This window comes from Stegostoma tigrinum, chromosome 1 (genome assembly GCF_030684315.1).
Source record: "Stegostoma tigrinum isolate sSteTig4 chromosome 1, sSteTig4.hap1, whole genome shotgun sequence".
Lineage (NCBI taxonomy): Eukaryota > Metazoa > Chordata > Chondrichthyes > Orectolobiformes > Stegostomatidae > Stegostoma > Stegostoma tigrinum.
In genome coordinates, this window is record NC_081354.1 from 121,848,624 (window position 1) to 121,871,735 (window position 23,112).

The 23,112-nt window shown below is 39.8% G+C and overlaps 1 protein-coding gene across 3 annotated transcripts in view; it reads left to right on the forward strand.

Moving 5' to 3' along the window:
- pde4d (phosphodiesterase 4D, cAMP-specific) overlaps positions 1-23,112 on the forward strand; it is a 1,334,021-nt gene that overhangs the window by 494,719 nt on the left and 816,190 nt on the right. Inside the window, exon 1 of one of the 3 annotated variants that reach the window (XM_048534564.2) lies at positions 1,751-2,212. The exons of the other annotated variants lie outside the window; for them this stretch is intronic. Within the exon in view, the coding sequence (XP_048390521.1) occupies positions 1,944-2,212 (269 nt within the window). The 5' untranslated portion in view covers positions 1,751-1,943. Of the gene's footprint in view, positions 1-1,750; positions 2,213-23,112 lie in introns of those variants that run through there. 3 annotated transcript variants of the gene reach the window in all.

The window sequence follows — 23,112 nt, forward strand, 5'->3', positions numbered from 1 at the left end:
CAAATGTTAAGGAAAAGTGTACTGTTAATGGCAGGACTCTGAACAGCATTGATGTACAGATGGATCTTGGTGTTCAAGCCCATAGCTCCCTGAAAGTGGCCATACAAGGAGAAAGGGTGGTAAAGAAGGCATTTGGCATGCTTGACTTTATTTGTTGGGGAATTGAGTACAAGATGCAGCATCTCATGTTGTAGCTTTATAAGATTTTGGTTAGGCCACACTTAGAATATTGTGTTCAATTCCGGTTGCTACATTACAGGAAGGATGTGGAGGCTTTGGAGAGGGTTAACAAGAGACTTACCAGGATGATGCCTGGATTAGAAGGTGTGAGTTGCAAGGAGAGACTAAAAAAACTTGGGTTGTTTTCCGTGGGCTGGTGGAGGCTGAGGGCAGAGTTGAGAGAAGTCTATAAACCTATGAGGTCCTTAGATAGGGTTGACAGAATATTTTTCCTAGAATTGAAATATTTGCAAGTAGGGGGTGTACATCTAAAGTGAGAAGGGGAATGTTGAAAAGAGATGTGAGAGGCAAGTTTTTTTTTACAGTTGTAGGAGTCCCTATTTGCACATTTAACTTATTAAAATTATTCTGAATCCTTCATGCATTCAGATACAAAGTCTTTAAGTTTGTTCTATTATCCAATTTTCCTCCTCTAGTAGGACTCCTTGGTGTGACATGACAATCACAAATGGTTCGCAGTGGTTTAAATCAGGTCTGAAGTATTTAATTATGTTGGTCATTATGGATTAGTTTGGAAGATGCCACAGAATCCATTTCGATTTCATTTTTATTTGCAAGCAGTCATCCTCTACTGTGTATAGTTGAGAAGCAAAAGGCCTAACTAATTGCTTTCCTGATGCTAATGGCAGCTCAGAGAAATACTTGTCACTGAGATTAGCTAACCAAGCATGCACCAACCATTAATCCTGGCAACTAAAGTTATCTTAAATAAAGTCTGTTAATGTTCACTTATCTGAGTGTAAAGCTGATCTTACTGCATCAGTGCCGCATGCAAGCCAGCACCCATGCAATTATATATGTAACATATGAAATAGTCTCACAGCTTTCACCAATTTCAGGGTTATGTTGAATTTACAGCAAATTAGCATTCTGCGTAGAAGCAATTAAATGCAGGAATCTGAAAAAGATAATGCAACATTGAATTTGCAAAATTCAATGTTATGATGGGTAAAGGGTTAATTAAACAAAAATGTTTGTCGTGTAGAATATTATCATGCCTGATAAATAGGCATGCTAATTTTGTCCCTTTTCTGCCAACAATATAAAAAGCTTTTTCGTGTTTACATGAACAGAGGACAAAATATGATAGGAGCTTCTCCGGCTGCTATCTGTTGAATCGAGTTATGTTGGACAAGAGCCCAGTTTTACAGCGACAGGAAAACGTTTACTTTCTGGTTGTCAAGGAACTCATTTCCTGAAAATGTAAATTGCAGGGAAGAGTCAAAAAATACCCAGAGGAGATCCATAAACTGGTTATGAATACTGCAGTATTTTGTTTTATGTAACTGATGGGATCCGTGTACCGAACACTTTGTACTCGCAGAACCAGAAGTAACTGCGAAACCTGACTTTCTGGTTGTAGCCTATTTGATTGGTTGTTGGCTTGTGCTGACAGTGGTTGGGGTGTGTTCACCCTTACACTCCTTTTTTTCAGCTGTTTGCCTTACAGCAATAGGTTCTTTTAGCATTGATTTGTGCTATTGTGTCACAGTTAGTTTGTATTTTTACTGTCTCCCAAAATCCTAATTGCTTCTGAGGTAAAGCATCTGAACATACTGTTCAGAAAACCTTTTGTGGTGAAAATCTGCTGATAAATTTATTATCAATACCTTTTGACTCTCACAACGAAGGCTTAAAGCATCATTTGTCATTTGATTTGTTGAGTGATTCAGAGGATCTCTGTGGATGATTTTTGTAAAATAATGGCAGCGCAAGCAACAAGCCAGGACATTATAACCTCGCCTGATCCAAGAAAAGAATTTCGTCCAACTCCTTTTCTAAATGAAGCTCTTGTAAAAATCCTAAGTGGAAACTTGCTGGGACATGAAAAAGCTAAAGCTACACGGAAGTCACCATCCATTTCACCCAGGTTATCTCCTAATATTTCGCCCAGAAATTCACCACGACTTCTGCGAAGAATGATGTTGAATAAAAATCAAAAGAAACGTCGATTTACGGTGGCTCATACCTGGTGAGAATGAATGAATTTAATCAGCAATAATAACCTATTTGCAGATTTAACATTTACATTTTATTTTGTGAAATTACATTGTAATCCATCATACGATTTTGTTTCACTGTAGTATCCTTTTGGATATAGATTACAAATAATTTCTTGTTTTATTATGAGAATTTAATTTATAATCCTTCCAAACAGCTTGCAAGATTTAGGAGATCATGAAATCCATAAAATCAAATTTGTGCACATACCTTTATTGTTTCTGGAAAGTATAGGATACAATAGCAATATTACAGATAATCTGGCATCAATCTTTAATGAGCAGTCATCTTGTCAAAGATGCTTCATTTTTAAGTTTTTCAGTGTTAAAAGTAATGTTCAGAATGATTGTGAGAAGAGAAAGCTACATAAAAATTATATATTGCATGTATGTGTTCATAGAACTATCGATGTGCTCTGTAAAGTGATCAATCACTGTCTGCAATCTTCAATAATTGGGAAGAATACAGGTTGACATCACGTCTCAATTCTGACAAATTGTATCTGGTTTTAAAACTGCTTGCTTTTACAAGAAATCTATTGTGCTGCCGGCAGCTGCTTTTGCATATTCTCCTTCTTAGAATTTCATGATAAAAAGCTTTATGAAAAATTGTATTCAGCTTCAAACTCCAAGTAGAGCAAGAATTTATTTACTGTTCTAAAAGGCCACCATTTGCATTTAGGAAAAATCAGTTTTTGATATGGAAGAATCGCAATATACATTTGAGGACAGCTATTAGACAGTAGCAAAGATGTTGCGATCAGAATCAAATATTTGTAATACATACATAACCTGAGACTATACAGATGTAATGCTGTGTGTCACCCTGGTGAACAATCATACTGTTTCACAAAATACAAGGCTATGTGTTCTTCTCCAATGGGTTTCTCAAAACCATGTTTTTGGAAGTTATGAATATAGCTAAAGAACTCAGTTCATGGGGAGAGAAACACCTTGAGATAGTAAGAGCTCAGGACTGGAACAGGGAAGGCCACAAGCAGATTAAATTTATGGTACTTGACTCAACAGTTTCCCTTAACCTTGGAGGTTGTTAGTCTATTTGCTTCCTATTACTTGAACATTCCCATTCCACTTGCTGGCTAACCTGCTTGTTTCAAGTACCCCCCACACACTGCTTAGCTTGTAACCATGTGGGCCAATTAAAAGGCCATGTATAATTCCTATAATAATTTCTCCCGTTACCACTGTTATGGAATCAACTTTGTGATATATTGGGGTGGATTTTTGTGTGACTGATGCTGGTAGATAGACAGGAGGAATGATCAGAAGGGTCTGAGAAAGACAATCTTGTATTTATGCAACTGTTTCCGTAGCTTCATGATATCTCTTTACAATGAGTGAGATACTTTAAAGAGTAATCACTGTGGTAGGAAATATAGCAACACATTTATACACCACAGGATCTCACAAAGAGCACCCATGACAATGGTCAGGAAACCTGTTTTAATGATGTTGTTTGAGGAAGAAAGATATCCCCATGACTCAAAGAATCCCCTTTGAGACCCTAACATTGGAAGGTTTAAAGTGGGTCAATATGTGGTTTAACGGGCTTTCAGTGGGTATTTCCAGTGATGAAAGATTATAACTAAATTAAATCTCTTTGGTCGTAATGAGGCCAGCAGACAACCTCCAACGCCATGGTCTGCATTGCCTGTGATGGTCAAGGTCACCATCACCCTCAATGTTTATGACTCTGGCTCAGTCTCTGCTCCCACAGGGAATGTTTATATTATAAGCCCTTCTGCAGTAAACATTTGTAATCAACAGAGGAGTTTTCAGAAACATCTGTGGCCAAAAAATGAGGGAAGATGCATTCAGTTAAGAGCATGACCCACCACTTACGCCAAACCACATTTACCAAATCAATGTGTCCTGAAACAGTTGTCACCTAAGTGTGCTATTTCCACTGCTTTTCTACTTGGTGCTATTGTCATGGCGCGTTTACTCTGAATATATTTCTTATGTGAGCTATGTTTTTCAATAGTTTTGTGTTGCTGGCACACTTGTTTCTTAGGTTAAAATATATTCTTTGCATCTTTGCAATACTAGCCTACTTCTTCAAAGCACAATTTGAATGCAGAAAAACAGCGGAGATTGTGCATGACTTTATGGGGAGAATCATGCTTGACTGATTTCTTGAAGCTTTCTCAGCTGAATACCCATGGTGACAGTGGAATGTATTGCAAATATTAGAGGACTGTTGTGGCACAGTAGAAATGTCCCGACTTCTGAACCGGGAGGTCCGGGTTCAAGCCCACCTGCTCCAGCCATGTGTAATAACATCTCTGAATGGGTTAATTAGAAACAATAATGCAGTGAATGTTGTCAGGGGCTTTCGTGGTGAAGTAGTACTGTCTGCACTCTGAGCCAGAATGGCTACCTAATCCGGAGATATGTCATAGCATATCCGATCAGATTGACTATAAGCACTTGTGGCATAGCATTAGAGACCATCCCTCTAGACCAGGAGGCTTCGGTTCGGGTCCCACCAGCTCCAGTGGTGTGGAATAACATCTTTGATAAGGTTGCTTCAAAAGTACATAGGAGATGTTGTTAATGGTCATGTGGTGCAATCATAATATCCTTATCTCTCTGCCAGAAGATCCGGGTCCAAGTTCATCCTGCTCCACAAGGGCGTCATAGAGTGTTCAAACATGTTGATTAAAAATGGCTTTATTGCAGATGTTGCCCATTTAGATTTAGCAAACCATTTTTGATAAATGCCACCAAGTTGGAAATCAGGCACAATTGAATTGACTCTGAAATAGATTGAAAATGAGCTGTAACAGATTGTACATGGTATTGGATCTATCGTGTGTTAGTAACTTATCTGGTGCTGAGGCTGTTGTCATATGGAATGTATTTAAATGATTTGGTATTGGCAATAGAAAACAAAATTCTTCGAGTTTGTTGGCAGCACCAAATTACAGGGAATGCAAACAATTGGGAAAAGACTGGCTCATTTGGGTGAATTAGTTAATAAATTTCATGTATTATTTAATGTGCATAAATTGAAAGTCATGGCACTGGAGAAAAATAATAACAGTGGCAATAAAATGTAAGTGTTTTAGTGTACAGCATGTCATATAGAATTTGAGAGTAATGACAGGGATCAGTGAAGGAGTCAGCACTCTGTGTGTCACAGTTATAAAGGGAGAAAAAAACAATGCTGAGCTACTTGGCCAAAGGAATAGGAATATAAAACATAGGAGCATAAGAGTAGCAATAGACCATTCAGCCCATCAAGCCAGATCTGTTATCAACATGATCATGGCTGATCAGCCATTCCAATACCTTTTACCCTCAATACCTCCATATGGACTTATATCATTGGTATTTAGAAATCTATCAATATGTTCGAAGATTGAGTTTCCAAAGCTCTCTGGAGCAGAATATTGCAAAAGATTCACAACCCACTGAGTAAAAATAACTTCGCATCTTGATTCTAATTGGTTACCCCATTATTTTTAAATTATGCTGCCTGTTTCATCACACTTGCCTCAGTCCTGTGTTTTCCTTTGATATTGTGTAGATTTTAACAAGAATACCTCTCATTCTACAAGCAGAGAGAAAATGCAAAGCAGGTTTCTTCAATCTCTCTTCACTGGACAATTATCTCATCCCGGGAACAAGTGTGGTATTGTTGCTCTCTCTATGGCAATAATATCATTCCTAAGAAAAGAAAATCAAAACTGCATAGCGTACTCCATGTTCAGGCTAACCAAGGATCGTATAAAATTGAAGCAAGACTTTGATATTCCTGCATTCAAATTCTCTTACAATCCAATTATCTTCTGGGTGAAAAACTGTTTCCTGAAATCTATTCTAAACCTTCTGCTCATTGCCTTAAAACTGTGACTCTTGTTATCGACCCTTCTGTTAAGGAAACATTTCTCCCTATCTACCATATCTATAATGTGGAATTGCCAATGTTGGATTGGGTTGGACAAAGTCATGGGGTAACAAGATGGCTCAGCGGTTAGCGCTGCTGCCTCATAGCGCCAGGGGCCCAAGCTTCATTCCAGCCTCAGGCAACTGTCTGTGTGGAGTTTGCACATTGTCCCCATGTCTGCGTGGGTTTCCTTTGGGTGCTCTGGTTACCTCCCACAGTCTAAAGATTTGCAGGCTACGTAGATTAGCCATGGGAAATGTGGGGTTACAGGCACAAGGTAGAGGGATGGGTCTGGGTAGGTCACTGTTTGGAGGGTCAGTGTGGACTTGATGGGCTGAATAACCTGCTTCCACGCTTTAGGGATTCTATGGAAAAAAAAGTCACACATCAAGTTATAGTCCAACTATAGTCCAACAGGCTTATTTGAAATCACAAGCTTTTTGGAGTGCTGCTCCTTTATCTGCTGAAGTCACTGCTCCGAAAACTTGTGATTTCAATAAACCTGTTTCACTATAATCAGATGTCGTGCCATTTCTGATTTTACCCTATTTATGCCCTCAACTTTTACGTCTCAATCAGGTCTTCCCCTCAGTTTCCTCTGCTGTCGGAAAACGAACCTGAGTACATCCAATTTCTCTTTGTAACTGAATCACTCCAGCCCAGGCAACATCCTCGTGAATCTCCTCCATAACCTCTCTAGTGTATGATCATGCTGCACATAATGTAGCAATTAGATCTTTACACAGTGCTCTAACTGTGGCCTATATAACATTATCTGCAGCTCCATCATAACCTCTTTACTTTTGTAAACGCAAATATTCTATTTTCCTTCTTAACTAGCTGATCTATCTGTCCCGTTGCCTTCAAGGATTTATGGGCACACATACCAAGGTTTCTCTGATCCTCTGTACATCCTAGAGTTCCACAATTTAATATGTACTCCCTTATCTTGTTAGTCCTCCCAAAATACATCACCTCACACAGTTCAGGATTAAATGAGGGTTAAATTCAGCTACTATTCAGCCAATCTGACCAGCCTATTTATATTGTCCCGTTGTCTAAGGCTTTCCTCCCTGTTGTATACCACACCACCAATTTTCATGTCTTCTGGAAACAATGTCTAAAACAGAGAGATTACTTCTATCTTCAGTGAAGACAGCCACAGGTTACTCATTTTCACCTGCATTTCTCTATTCCCCATAATACATTTTCCTGACATTCTGTCAGCAATGGGCCCACAAGTTTTCTTAGCCAAGTATTTTCTTTTGGCATTCATATAGAATTTTTTTACAGCCTGTATTTGTGTTTTTTGCTGGTTAAAGTTTATGTTTTATTCTTCCTTTCTTTATGAGCTTCTTGGTTCTGTTTTGCTTTATTCTACATTGTCCCAAATTCTCAGGTTTATTAGTATTTATGGAAACTTCGTAGGCTTTTAATAAAGTTCTTAAATCCCTTAGATATCCATAGTTGACTGGCTTTTTTGAGGGGGTGGGGACAGCAGTGTTTGTGTATTGAAGGAATGTACAGTTGCTGTAAACAATGTAAAAATTCTTTAAAGACTATCCAATGCGTACTGTCATGCTTTGTAATAAAGTTTTCCATTCCAATTTTCTGCTCATGTCTTCAGAATTTTCTTTGTCTAAAATTGATATGCAGATCTTAGATTGACCTCATATTCTATCAGAATGTAAAATTCTACCATGTTATGGTCATTGATCTCTAAAGAATTTTTTTCAAAAAGTTTATTGACTAGCATGTTTTGTCACATAAGACCAGAACTAAAATAGCCAATTCTCCAGTTGGTTCCTTAAGGATACTGCTATAGAAAGCCATCTCTAATACACTCCAGCCACCCTTCACAGTATTCGAGCTCATTCCATTTGCCAATAGAACATACTTATCTCTGTAAGTTTTTCTCAGTTTGTAGACAGTGTCAATTTAACTCAACTAGGGTAATATTTGAAGTTCTATCATTTGTACTAGTGGTTGGGGTGTAATGGAAAGCAGCTATTTTCATGAAGATATAAGGCTAAAGAAGCCTGAAATGTTAATATTAGAGAAAAGAGGTGTCAGGGTGATCTCCTTCTGCACCTGGGAGTTCAGCTAAATTGTCCCTCTTTTATTCCCATGCTGTATAGCTAAAGTTAATGTCAAAAAGTCTCCCTACACAACTCCTCCACACTTCTAAAGATAAAGTTAAATTGGAAATAATTTCCAGTTATGGTCATGCAGTAATTTGCTTTGACATGAAGCAAATTCTACAAACTTTGCATTCCTAAATTCTGCAGCTGAGGAATGGATACAAGCTGCCACTCTCCTATCACCATCAATTACTTCTTCTATTTAGTGGTTCACGACACTGTTCCCTCTTTGAACACATTCTACATTTGTGCCAGTGCTTCTGGTACTTTGAGCTGGTACTTGTGATAGTTCGAATGATTGATGTAAAGTAGTGTGAAGCTCTTGCTCAAATCAGGGCTATTTTTGGTGACTTCTGAATGAACCTGCTCAAACAGACTCAACCAGGTAAATAATCAGAGTCGCTAAGCATGGTTAGTCCTAGAATCTTATGCAGGGTTAATGGCAGGATTCTTGGCAGTTTGAGCAATAGAGCGATCTTGGGGTCCATGTCCATAGATCCCTCAAAGTTGCCACCCACATTGATAGGGTTATTAAGAAGACATATGGTATGTTGGTCTTCATTGGCAGGGGAATCGAGTTTAAGAGCCGCAAGGTTATGCTACAGCTCAATAAAACCCTAGTTGGACCACACTTGGAATATTGTGTTTAGTCCTGGTCACCTCATTATAGGAGGGATGTGGAAGCTTTAGAGAGGGTGCAGAGGAGATTTACCAGGATGCTGCCTGGACTGGAGGCCTCGTCTTATGAGGAAAGTTTGAGGGAGCAATGGCTTTTCTCGTTGGAGTCAGGAAGGATAAGAGGTGACTTGAAAGAGGTGTACAAGATGATGAGGCATAGATAGAGTGGATATCCAGAGACTTTTTCCCAGGCTGGAAATGACTATTATGAGGGGCCATAATTTTAAGGCGATTGGAGGAAGGTATAGGGGAGATGTCAGATGCAGGTTCTTTACACAGAGAGTGGTGGGTGTGTGGAATGCACTGCTGGCAGTGGCAGTGGATTCAGATATATTAGGGACATCTAAGCAACACTTGGATAGGCACATGGAGGATAGTAAAATGTAGGGTATGCAGGGTATATTGATCTTAGTTGGACAATAGGTCAGCACAACATTGGGGCCGAAGGCCCTGCAGTGTGCTGTACTGTTCCATGTTCTAATATGGACTGTATTAGTGATGATGGCATAAAGCGACCCCTTACAGAAATTTCTATTGTAATTGGGAACTTGGAAGAAGAAAACTTGCTAGGATTAGGAATACCTGGGAATAGAAATAGCTGGGGAACTCCAACTCTAAGAAATGCTAACATCTGTTGATGCTGCTGTCAAACCCAAGTAAGAGCTCATGAAACTTGAAATTTAAAATTTGTGAAAACTCGCAAAGTGTTTCAAAATGGATAACTGCGTGGACAAAGAGCAAAGAAAATTACAGCACAGGAGCAGGCCCTTCAGCCCTCCAAGCCCACATTGACCTGCTTCCTGTTACAACTAAAATCCCCTACCCTTCTGGGGACGGTATCCTTCTATTCCCATCCTATTCATGTATTTGTCAAGACACCCTTCAAAAGCCACGATAGTATCTGCTTCCACTACCTTCCCTGGCAGCGAGTTCCAGGCACCCACAACCTTCTGTGTAAAAGACATGCCTCGTACATCACCTCTAAACCTTGCCCCTCACACCTTAAACCTATGCCTCCTCATAACTGACTCTTCCACCCCAGGAAAAAGCACCTGCCTGCCCACTCTGCCCATGCCCTTCATAATCTTGTAATTTTCTTGTAGCCTGTTCCCAATTACAATGAAAGAGTAAAACTTAAGACTAAGCATCAGCCTGTTTGAGTTGGTTGGATTTAATTAGGTAGAATTTTAGAAAATAGACAAAGGAAGACGGGTGACCTTCGCAAGTGGCAGTCAATGTAAGAACGATGTCTGAGCAATGACGATAAGGAATATAACAAAAATCTTCCAAGAATATTTACCAATATGAGAAAGATATTGCAAGATTTAAAGGAACGTGGATGAACATTGTATGTTTACAACAGTGTATATCCCAGCAAGCTCATGGTTATAGAAAATTGAAGGATGCAATGAGAAAATGTGAAAAGTATTGAAGCATGTGAACAGTTTAAACAACTTGATAATCATGAATGATTTGAATGCAGAATTTGATGGAGAGGGGCGTGGAAATTTGATAGAAGCTTATAAACTTAAACAACGAAGAACATCAGAGTTGACTGCCTTGTGCAATTCTGTGAGGAAAACAACTTAGTCATTTTAAAGACATTTTCAAACAACATCCAAGAAAGCTAAACACATGGAGGTGTCTGAGATAACAAGGTGCAGAGCTGGACGAGCACAGCAGGCCAAGCAGCATCATAGGAGCAGGAAAGCTGACGTTTTGGACCTAGACCCTTCTTCAGAAAGGTCAGAAGAAGGGTCTTGGCCCGAAACATCAGCTTTCCTGCTCCTATGATGCTGCTCGGCCTGCTGTGTTCATCCAGCTCTACACCTTGTTATCTCAGATTCGCCAGCATCTGCAGTTCCTAATTTCACTGAAACATGGAGGTGTCTGACATGTTCACAAAAATCAAACAGATTTTCTGAGGATCAGTGAAAGATAAGCAGAAAATGACTTAGGAAAAAGGGCATTGGGAAAGATTTTAAAAAGAACATAAAATGTGCAGTTAGTCACTCTGAAAGAAAGAGAGAAAAAGGATATGACTGATGAAATACTAGGTATGATGGATAAAAGTGGGAAGAATAATAGCACTAAAGAATAATGTGAAAAAATAGAAAAGGAGATAAGAAAAATATGTAGATTTGCCAAGGAAAAGTGGCATCAAGACAATTGCTGGGAAATAAAAGAACTGGAGAAAAGGCACAACATAACAGCTTTGCAAAGGAAAATTAAAACACTGATGGATAAAAGGAAAATAATAACTCCACTTAGCAGCTGTATAAGAAGCAGAACTTCTTTCTGAAAAAGGTGTCAAGAAAAGATGGATGAAGTATGTCAGACAGTTACATGATGAAGAAAATTGAAGAGAATCAGCCCATCAGAGGGAAGTAAAGGATTAGAACTAATAGAAGCAGAAGTCAGTGCTGTAATCTAAAAGCTGAAAGTAGCAAAAGTGCCTGGAATAAAAAAAAATACCAAGAGAATGTTTGAATGATGTTAACATTGAGATACGGGCAGACATCTGGAAGAAAACATTGCAGCACGTACTGCTTGCTTGAGGATCTTATCCAAGCAAGAGTTCATCGACCACCCACAGAAAGCAAAAGCCCGAGAGAGTTTCAGAGCACAGGGTGGGAAGCCTTATGTCATGTGAGGAAATTGATTTTTATATTGATTTTAAAATAAAATTGGCAGTCAAGGGAAGCAGATGCAGATGATAATCCGTTTTCAGACAGAAGAGAAGAACATCATATAAAATTTTGGGTGGAATCTTACAGGGGTCTAAATAATGTGGACTATGATGAAATTTGTGATACAGAAGCCCACTGAGACCTAACTCGATGTCAGGACTAGAGGTATCTCGCTCCATCTTTTATGCTTTTCCTGAATGGAAAGACCAGTTTCTCGCTAGACCACAGCAAGTTGCCAATTAAATGGGTTATTGCATCTTAAATGCATTATTAACGTCAAAAGTCCCCTCATTAATATTTAGCTTCCAAGCTTACCAAGCACGACAAACAATCTAGACATCAAGAACTCCCGATATAGAAATGAGAGCTCGGTGCTGTGGTCCTCTCCAGCAGCCCATGGAGACCTGGCTCTCCATAGCTGCTGACAACCCGTGCGTGGAACCAGACAGAAAATTACTTGCCATGCTACACTGCTCCAGCTTCTGGGCAATAAGGGCCATTGCCTCCCACATCCCTGTCTACTGCTCCTGTTCCTACCTACACATGTGGATAAAACCTTGAATTGCCAATACCACAGGCTCTTCTCCGGCCTGGGACTGAGCTGGTGCCTGGCCTCTGGCAGATCTCCAAATGCCAGTGGCCTGAGCTGTTTCTCCTTCGACCAGCTATAGAGCTATCATTGTGAAGCACCCACCAAATTGAGCTCCTACACATTCTGGGGTCAGCATTCCCACTAAAGTATCAGCTCTGGATGTGGTGGGAGTTGTAGGAGGCACTATTTCCAATGCTGTCATCTTTAAAGGTCAATGAGGTAGTTTCTGGAGGATTTAGCTGTTTCACCATGGTTTTTAGAAGAATAGAATTCCTATAGTGCAGAAAGAGGCCATTTGGCCTTTCTAGTCTTCCCAAACTCTCCAAAGAGCATCCCATCCAATCCCACCACATTTCTGTAACCCCACGCATACAGTGGCTAATCCACCTAGGCTGCACATACCTGAACATTACGGACAATCGACAGAGGAAGTGTTCCTGACAGAACATTTGAAAGAGAAGACACAGAACATTATGGAAGACACATAATCTGGCTGTAATTTCAAGTGAGCTGCATTTTTTAATATCAGTTGGACTTGTATTTATTGGAACAGCATACTGTTAGAATCTTGTTTTATTTAAGAATAGTTAGTCATTAGCAGGGGTGTCTTTGGTTAGTTAATAGTTTAGTTAATTTGCTCACTATTGGAGTTAGATGAATAAATTGTTGCTTGTTGATTATAAAGTGAGTGTTAGAAATTTGTTTTATTTAACAACTGGAAGTTGCTGAAAGGCAGTACACCACTTTTCCCACTCTTTTTAGCAGATTATACAGAGAAGTGCTCCTCTTTGGATGTTTCTGTTTTAGTTCTCAGAGTGGGGGGGGGTCAACCTCAGCTTTATAACATAAATGATAACCATTGAGTCATGATTAATTCTGAAATCAATTTATATTTAGGTGGGGGTGTAGAATCAGACTTGAGAGATACCATTGCGTTGGGGAAGGTAGGCATATGAGGTAGGTTAAGTAAGATAAAGGGAGAATCCTCCAAAAATCTCAATGCAACTCACATTTATCCAAAAAAGTGTAAGATTCGGTCTTTTAGTTTGAGATAGATCATTGAAAGATAGCTGAAAGTGCAAAAATTGTGTGCTTTATAGACAACAAGATGGTACTTGAGTTTGCATTCAGAAAATAATGGAATGTTTGTCCTAGAAATGGGCAGAAATTATGATGGAATAATTCAAACTCTATGTAGGAATAAATGAGCAATGATGAGACTTGATAGCAACTTATCAGTGAACTTACTAAGAAAAGAAGAATTCGTCAGAGATGTGTTGTGTTCCTAGAAATGTTCAACATTTATGCTGAAGTTACCTCTAGAAAGAAAGAAGATCGACCAGACTGGAGCATTGCTGAGTTGAACATGGAAGTGCCCATGTGCCTTTATTGGGAAACTGAATGTACTCAAGATGTGGATGTAAAACAGGTTGCTCCACAAATGCTACACAGAGAGAAAGACTAACGAAGAAATACTGGAAATGATTGAAGATAAAGGAAAATAGTGCCTAACATTCAAGAGAGAAAAATGTAGTATTTTAGTTACATCATTAGACCAGAGTGAACACAAGGAAGGTTCTTAGAATGGAAGATCAATGAAAAATATAAAAACAGGAAATAGAGGGCAAAACACATGATGGATGTAATGGACTTGATGCAGCTCACTTATGCTGAGTTTGTAAGGATAACACAAGATAGATATAAGTGGAGATCCATGGTAGCTAGCTTTTTGAGAAGAAAATGACACTGATGAAACAGTGAACCGACTCAAACAAAATGGGCAAGTGAGTAGAAGGGAGGAAACAACAGAAGAATGATAACCACCTTTGGGCTCTATCCTATCGTTTACTCCCTACCCAACCCACCTCCCTATTTTCTACATATAAACTGACATTTTCTCAGCCACCATCAGTTCTGAGGAAGGGTCACCGGACCCGAAACACTAACACTGTTTTCTCCTCCACAGATGCTGCCGGACCTGCTGAGCTTTTCCTATTTGATTTCAAGGCCAGCTTCTGACCATCTCTCTGCTCTGTTGCCTACTTTAAACTCTGTAATATTTCCCATCTCCAAAATCTCACTACTATATCCTAATTCACACAAAATGACATTCACATGGCACCCTGTGGTCACTGACCGATATTGGGTGATCAGTTTGGTGACAGTTGTGTTGTAAAATTTTCAAATTATTGTTCAAATGCTGCCATGACTTTTCCTTCTCACTCTTCCTCCCTTATAATCTCCTTCAACCGTTATAATCTCCATCAACCGCTATAATCTCCTTCAACCATACAACTCTCCATGTTTTCTATTTCTCTAAATCCTGATTGTAAGAGCTCCACTGTTCTCACCGTACTGCTCCTTGTCTCTACCACCCTTTGCTATAAAGAAGATCCTTAAAACCAACCACTTTGATCTCAGTATCTCATTTGTTTTATAAGTCATCTACCTTTCCTCCAGTGATAACTTAGCAGTTGGGGCCGCTGTGTTAGAAGAGATTTGAGGTTTACACTCATAAATCATAGACTCATACAGTACAGAAGAGGCCCTTTGGCCTATTGAGACTGCATTGGCAGAAAAGACTATGTGAGTCCTTCATTCTGGCACCTGGTGGCAAGAAAAGTTGATCATTTCAAAAAAGCATATGGGATACATAGCTTTTTAAATTGAATAGAAGAGCAAGAAGATCATTATTTTCCTTTTCATTATTACCGATGTAGCTGATATATTGTGTGCAATTCTCAATGCCATACTTTAGGAAGGGTGCAATGGCTTGGCATGGTATACTGATTTGCCAGGATGACATCGAGGATTAGGATCTTCAGGTATGCGAAGGGTTTGAAAAGCTGGGATTGTCCTCCTTGAACCAGAGAACAATTTAAAGAGGCCTAATAGAGCCATTTTAAAATTTGAATGGCTTGGATTGACCAAGGGAAATGGTTTCCTGTGGTAATGAGTTGATAATGAGAGATCATGATTTCAATATAATCGGTGAAAGAAGGAGAAGAGAGTTGAGAATTGCATCACACGAAAGGTTAAAATATGATTAAAAATAATAAGAAAAAATTGTGGAATCAGTTTCCAGAGGAACATTCAAAGTTAACTGGATTTGAAAAGACCTAATTTGCAAGATTATGGGACAAAGCCAGGGATCCATTCTTTTGCTTCCAGACTCAGTTACTGTAACATTTTACTGGCATACTTCCCAGTTCCCACAGTACATTAATTTCAGATCATCCAAAAATGTCGCTCATATTTTGTACTACAGCAGGTTCCATGACGTATCATTCCTATCCTTAGTGACCATCATCGACTCCTGTTCTCTTGGGTATAAAATTTAGGAGTCTCATTTTTGTATTTGAAACACTTAATTTCATCAGTACATCACATTTTCAGCATTGGAACTCTCATGCTATCATTCAAGAAACCCATTCTTTGTTGTCATCCAATTGTGGCCATTGTTGATAGTTATCCTTGCAAATGGCCCTGCAAACTTTCTACATAAAACTCTGAGCTTCATCTATTTTGTTTTAAGTTTTATGTTGTAATTGAACTTTTTAGAAAGTCTTTTGATCACCTGTTTTCTTTTTTCATCAAGCAACCACTCAACATCAGTATGTCTCTGATGCACTTTTAAGATGCTTTTAAGATGCAAACTGCTGTTGATGAAATGTTACATTGTGTAGATGAGCACACAGCAGTCTTTTATGAGTGCAAATTAATTGTGAGCTTACAAACTGATGGCTTTTTATTGCTTTATAACTACGACAGCAGTGCAGAGAACACACTGGCAGCTATCCAAGTGAAAGTAAAGCTTAAACAATTTGTCATCAGTTGAACCCCAAAGTTGGTTCACTGCCAGTGATCCACTGCCAAATAGCCTGTATTTTCATACTGTTAATAAGTTTTCATCACAACTACGACTTCTTTATCAGTACAACTTTCAGGCTGTGATATACGATCTCAAAGAATATTGGCTATCGAGTACAGGACCTCACATATGTCAGAGTTATACATAGAAATCTAATTGATATCATGTCGGTAAGGTGAATTATAGAGGTAGTTGTTATTTGAATAAACAGGAAGCTATTTATTGTGGAAGATAAATATACTTGCTGTTGCCAAGAGACATACTATCAACTTATATTGCTACTGTGAATTAGCATTTTGTTACTGTATATATAGAAAGCCATAATACTGGACACAAGTACAAAATTTACTGTCAGATAATAAGCAGCATTAGTCTGAAGTTTCATTTTGATCAACACTGGTCTCCTACTGATTAGTCTCCTACTGATTATCCTCCTGTCCTCCCTGAACCAATGAAGCAGGCCTTTGTGTTAGGCCGACTTGGAAGATGCACTGAGAGTGGAAAGGGCTCACAATGTATTCTAGATGGAAACTTTTAATGTATACTGAACAGCGGTTCAGCAACAATACTATGGACCAAGGTGCTTGAGTCTTGAAGGACTGAGCTGCGAGACTAGGTTTGTAGCAGCTGGTTGAAAAACCAAGGGAACAGCTTACTTGGCCTTGTTGGTACCAATCCATCTGTCACAGATGCATCTGTCCATGTCAGTATTGGTAGAGGTGATCACCACTCTGTTCTTGTGTTGATGAGATTCTGTCTTTACAGTGAAGATATTTTTCATTATGTGATGTGATACTGCCATTGTGATAAATAAATTCGATCCAGAAATGATCTAGCTATCAACACTTAGCCAACATTGACAGTTACAAGGTGCTGCAAAGCAACAGCTGCAGTAGAATTGCTTTTCCCCATAGAGCATCAGAGGCTGAGGAATGACTTTACAGAGATTTATAAAGTGATGAGGGGCATGGATAGAGTGAATAGGCAGGTTGTTTTTTTTCCCCTGGATAATAGAGTCTACAACTAGAGAGCAGAGGTTTAAGGTGGGAGGGGAGAGATTTAAGGAAGATCTCAGGGCTAACCTTTTCCACAGAGGCTGGGACGTGAACAGAATGAGCTGCAGAGGAGGTGGTGGAGGCTGATTTAATTACAATATTTAAAAGGCATCTGGGTGGTTATATGAATAGGAAGACTTTAAAGGGATATGGGCAAAGTGCTGGTAAATGGTATTAGGTCAGATTAGATGTCGGCATGAATGTGCTGGACCAATCAGTCTGTTTCTGTGCTGAGTGACACTCCAACTCTATCTGTTATAATGCCTCAGCTTTTCATTCACATTACCATCATCATTAGCCAAAAAACCAGATCTGGTTCAGTGAGGATTGAAGAAAAGCATACCAAGAGCAGCACCAGGAATGTTTGAGAATGAAATGCCAACCTGGTGAAGCAACGTAGTCATTATACAATTTTACTGAACAGATGGTTCAGCCCATGTGTCTGTGCCAGGTCTCTAAAAGAGCAACTCAACTTGTTCCACATAAGCTCCCTTGTTCGGTCTCTCTGCAAAATATTTCTTGACAGTTTTTCAACCAATGCCCTTTTGAAAATCTGAATGTACCTTCACTAGAATCTTAGATGATGCATTCCAAGTCTTAAACATTCACCAAGCAAAGCACGTTTTCTTCATTGCTTATTGTGTTTTTGCTACATATCTGTGCCCTCTAGTTCTCTTTCCTTCGTTCAATGTTAACAGTTTTTCTGTGTCTACTCATCCAGATACCATACGATTTTGAATGTCTCTGTCAAATCTTTTCTCAAATTTCTTCTCTCTGGGAAGAACAACCTCAGCATTTCTACCAACTGAAGTCCATCATCCTTGGAATCATGCTTGTGAATCTTTTCTGCACTGTCTTTAAAATCTTCAAACCTTTTCTAAAATGTGGTGCCCAGAATTGGACACATCTTTCCAGCTGAGGTTGAATTAATGTTGAATAAAAGCTCATCATAGCTTCCTTCCTGCTGTGCCCCAGACTTCTGTTTATAAAGCCTATGATCATCCGGGTCTTTATATGAGACCCCTCAACCTTCAACGGTTTGTAGCAATATCTCTATCTGTCACACTGGAGATCAATCAGGAGAAGCTGCTCTCTACGTACTTATCTGTAGTCATTGGGGTCAGTGTAAGACCTGGCTGCCTATATCTCTTCTGGGGCTTTGTATCTCTTGGGAAGAGCGTATACAGTGTCAACTGGGGTGCTTTAGGTCTTCTGGGACTGGTGGGCACCACAGCAGCTAGAGTGCATCATCTCCCCACAAAATGTAATTTTAATTTGAGCCAAAATTCTCTTTAAAATTTGGCTTTTGTTTAAAGCTTCCCTTCAAGGGACAGTCTCTCAATTAATTAATTTCATTCTCAAATTCATTTCTAGATTCAAGAGGAGCATATCCCTCAGTCTCTGTCCCTGCACACAATTAGAATTGTACTGAGATAACGAGGTGTAGAGCTGAATGAACACAGCAGGCCAAGCAGCATCAGAGGAGCAGGAAGGCTGACGTTTCGGGCCTAGACCCCTCTTTTTTCTGAAGAAGGGTCTAGGCCCGAAACGTCAGCCTTCCTTCTCCTCTGATGCTACTTGGCCTGCTTTGTTCATCCGGCTCTACACCTTGTTATCTCAGATTCTCCAGCATCTGCAGTTCCTGCTATCATTAGAATTGTACTACTTTTTTTTATCACCTAAACATGTTTTTCCTAATGGGCAGAAGTTCATGCTATTTTGGCTAAGTGTCAACTTTGTCAAGTTTCACAGAGGATTTGTCTCTGTGAGGCTTAGTGAGGCGTTTCACTGTATCTTACAAGCTCGCCTCATTTACTGCTAACCCTGCTGTTACGTCTCCCTTCTTGTCCAATGCCAGCCCGATCCTACCACTCGCCATAACAAGAAGAACTGGGCAGTAATCAGTTTCCAGTATAGAGCAGTATCCATGGCACATGTACCCTCTCTAAACCAGACCACCTAATGGCATCCTAGACATGGTTTTCACATGTAATCCCCAACTGCGTGCTGCTTATATCACATAGCTGGCTATGCTGCCATTTCCAGGTGCATACAGCTCCCCATTCTTGCCCCAGTCAGTGTCTAAACCAAGGGCTCACAGCTTCCCAGTACTCAACTACATCTGACCCACTGCCCACTCCAAATCACTGCTACACTGCCCCAAAACCCATTTCTGACCAACATATTGTCATTGTCCAATGGAGTACCATCACAGGCAATCAAACATTCAGATAATTCCAAACATGGGATTTTATTTGCAGCCATCAAAAGTAAATGCACAAAAGGCTAAGAGGCTGCAATTTAACCCTGGATAGCCCACTTCCACCTATCTCTTCAGGGTCTGACAGGCTGGCAGATTTCCAATGCTATGATATATGATATGTGTGGCTAGGGTCCTGAGATATTATTGCTGGATGTCCAAGATGATGGTTGGAGGAGCAGGCAGTGAGCTGAGGTCACCAGTATCTGATATGACTTTTGTATTGAGAATTGTTGAAGTGTAGTTTCCTCAGGGCGGGTGGTAGTCCTGAATGCTGCATTTTAATGAGGATGATCACGAGCAATAATTTCAATGGTCAGGCCTCTTGCTGCTGTCCAGTGAGAATCTCTTAATGATTGTATGGCATTCCTTGTTTGAAAATGGCCTGAGGCGCTCTTAACATTGAGAAGCGCATTTTCTGATGTCTCACTGTATTCCCCACATTTTTTTTTGCCATAGCTCACATCATTCAGGCCTCTGCAAGATTCTGCTCAATGTGTTGCTTCATGCTGTGTCGCAATAAATTTCATCTGCAGCATGGATATCCATTCTACTGACCTGTCAGTGAGTTTAAGATTTACAGGATCACTGCAGGTGCATCATTCAGATGAGGGTATGACCAAGGTCCTGCCTGCTTTCTCTGACCTTGAAGACCTTGTGTGTCCACAGCGATGATAAGACAAAGGAACAGAAGTAGGCCATTTAACCCATCGAATCAGCTCCACCATTCAATGAGATCATGGCTGATTGATAAATTTTTACACAAACGCACTGTACAGTTTACAAGTACTAGGAAAGCAGAGGAAAGCAAAACATAGCCCAATTTTTTGTATAAATTTAAATAGCGATTAAATTGGCCTTAATGATATTTATTTTCCTTGCATAACAAAAGACAAGGCAAGGTTTTGAAACAACAAGATGCATGTTGAAGACTCACTTATCTGGACTGTGGCTGGCACTTTTTGCCGAAACTGCATTGTTGCACTCTTCAAACCATTAACACCTTCGGGTGGATTTTGATCTCTAAGCTAGAGGCAGCTAGAGGGTTAAATGTAATTATTATAGAGTCCTGATCTAAAGCTACTTCCAATTTTTCTATTTCTGGTTTTAATGAAGGCAGGTTTGGGACTTTGAAGACCACTTGGTCTTTAAAATACTTGAAAAATGGTTGCGTGCCGAAGTTTTGTCTTGCTGTTCCAATATAACATAGCATGTTTGGGTTTCCCAGGTCACAGCCTTCAACTGACAAGTCTCTCTCCAGCGCAGTTTGTTAGCCAGAAGGAATAGGAATATTTCCCTACCCCATATCATCTAGTTTGCCTCCTGCAACCCCAATTGCTTCCATCTCCTCACGCACAGTGACATAATGCTCCTATTTTTTGACTTCTCCTTTTCAAGATGACCAGTTCAAAACTTTGTTGGCTGTCTTGACCCTCCTTTCTCTCTGCCACCGTGCTCAATCTACTGCCCCATCCCCACCAGCCCAAATTGTGGCCTTGTATTGCAGCCTGATCTACCTGGCAACCAGCAAGCCTAACTATCTGTCTGATTGTGGTAGTGAAACAGTTCCAAAACATTGAACGTATGGCCTTCCGGCTGGGTCTCCACTGTGGCCACATATCCAGGCCTGTCCTACCAACCAACTGAACCAGCTCATCCTCACCTTCGTCCACTGCTTCCCTACTTTCCCCATTGATATTGGGGCCCACGTTTCCATGGCTGTCTCTTAATTTGTTTGAATCGTATTTGTTTCCTCTTGGAAGGGTCAATGTCAGAGAGGCAGATGAACAAAAGAAAACCCCCACAATTTTATGCCTGTATTGAATTCACTGTGACCTTTCAGCAGGTCAGAGAAAAATGAGATGGATAAACATCAGACCTGAAAGGTTGCCAGGTCATGTAAGGAGAAGGGGGTTATAACAGATTGAAATGTGCCTCAACATGCTGAAGTATTCCAGAAACCATTGTATCTTAGAATTAGGTACAAAAGCTTTAGACTGACTCCACAGTGCCACATGATAATTAGCTCGCACCAACTATTTCATACAAAGGATTAGAAGCATCACAAATATGTTAAAATCAACTACGTATCTTATTGTTAGATAGCTCGGTGGGTTGCAAGTGCATACAAAGCTTGTAGAGTTGGCTTAGTATGCCGTATTAGTCATTGATCATTTTGTAGGAATTTGCAGGGCATCTGCTGTAATCAAAAGCAAACTTGTGGTTGTTTGACTTTTAAGAGTAATTTTCCCCGTTTGTGCGGAGCAGTGACGATTTTATTCAGTTCTATAATTCAAGTACAAACCAGATTTGGTTTAGCATTTTTCAGCAGTTTTTCTTCCAACCAGAATCATCCTCATTTTGGGCCTTTATCGAGTGGGTCACATCAACATTTCCACCTTCTGAAAATGCTGAGATATAAACAAGCCAGCTACACCAGAGGGCTAGAATCTGTGTGAGTCCTAACATAACAAGTTCTCTGTGGACAAAGTAAATGTATATTCCTGAATTGTGGAAAATCCAAGGAATGCAGTACAATCATTTTATGAAAATAGCCAATTCCCCCTGAGAATTAAGTCTTTTTTTTGTCTACATAGAGGCTAACTCTATGTTCATGCCTTGTGCTTTAGGTCACTGTTAACTACAGCTGAACCAAGGTGCCTATATAGAGGGTTATTGAGAAGTAAGTATGACTTTAATTATGCTACGAATTTATGGAGTAATCAGTTGAGAGTGTTCCTTTTGGCTTCTTCACACACACTTTCTTTTCCCTTTCGATGGTATAATCGAGAAGTGTTTAAGGATGAACAGACTCATTATCAATTTCCCTGAATGCTTCTTCCACAGCCAACAAGCCCTCTGATGAAGGGTCTAGGCCCAAAACGTCAACTTTTGTGCTCCTGAGATGCTGCTTGGCCTGCTGTGTTCATCCAGCTTCACACTTTGTTATCTTGGATTCTCCAGCATCTGCAGTTCCCATTATCTCTGAAGCCCTGAAGTAGTAGCTTGAACCCATACCCTCAGGCTCAGCACAGGGCTGTGATCCAGTGAGCTAGGATGTTTTTCATCAACTGAAGGTATTACCACCAACCAGAGAGTAGTTTCTTCTCTTTGAGTCATTACAGCTCTTTATTCACCTAGATTTCTCTCAAGATTTAGAATGATAAATTATAAGAAATATTCTCATGTATGGAGCAGTTAAATTTTATTTCTGCTGTGGATGGGCAGGATGTTTATGGCTTTTCAGTTAAGTTGAACAAGTATGAGTTCTGGTAGATGAGATAGAAGAGTAGCCATTAGATCAGTAGCCCTATGAGAATCGCATTACCTATGCTAGCAGAGCCGATAGTTTTTTTGTGCTCAAGCATTTGAAGGAGATGCTTATCTTTCATTTGCATCTGATCTGGTCAATAAGGTCATTCTGCACCAAACTTCATTATTTATGTGTGCTCCTGACAACAGAGGAAAGCAAAACATAGCCCAGATGCCAAATTTAATCTGGCAGACATTACTGAGCAAAACTGCAGGTGCAAAAGATTAAGATCTTAAGCAGGACTGTATTGTTGACATGACATGTAAGATTAGACCAAAGAGGAGGCAGCCAAGCTTGATATGAAAGCTTGGCAAATGGGTAGCATTTCAAACACCTTATGGAAATCATTACACTGTGGC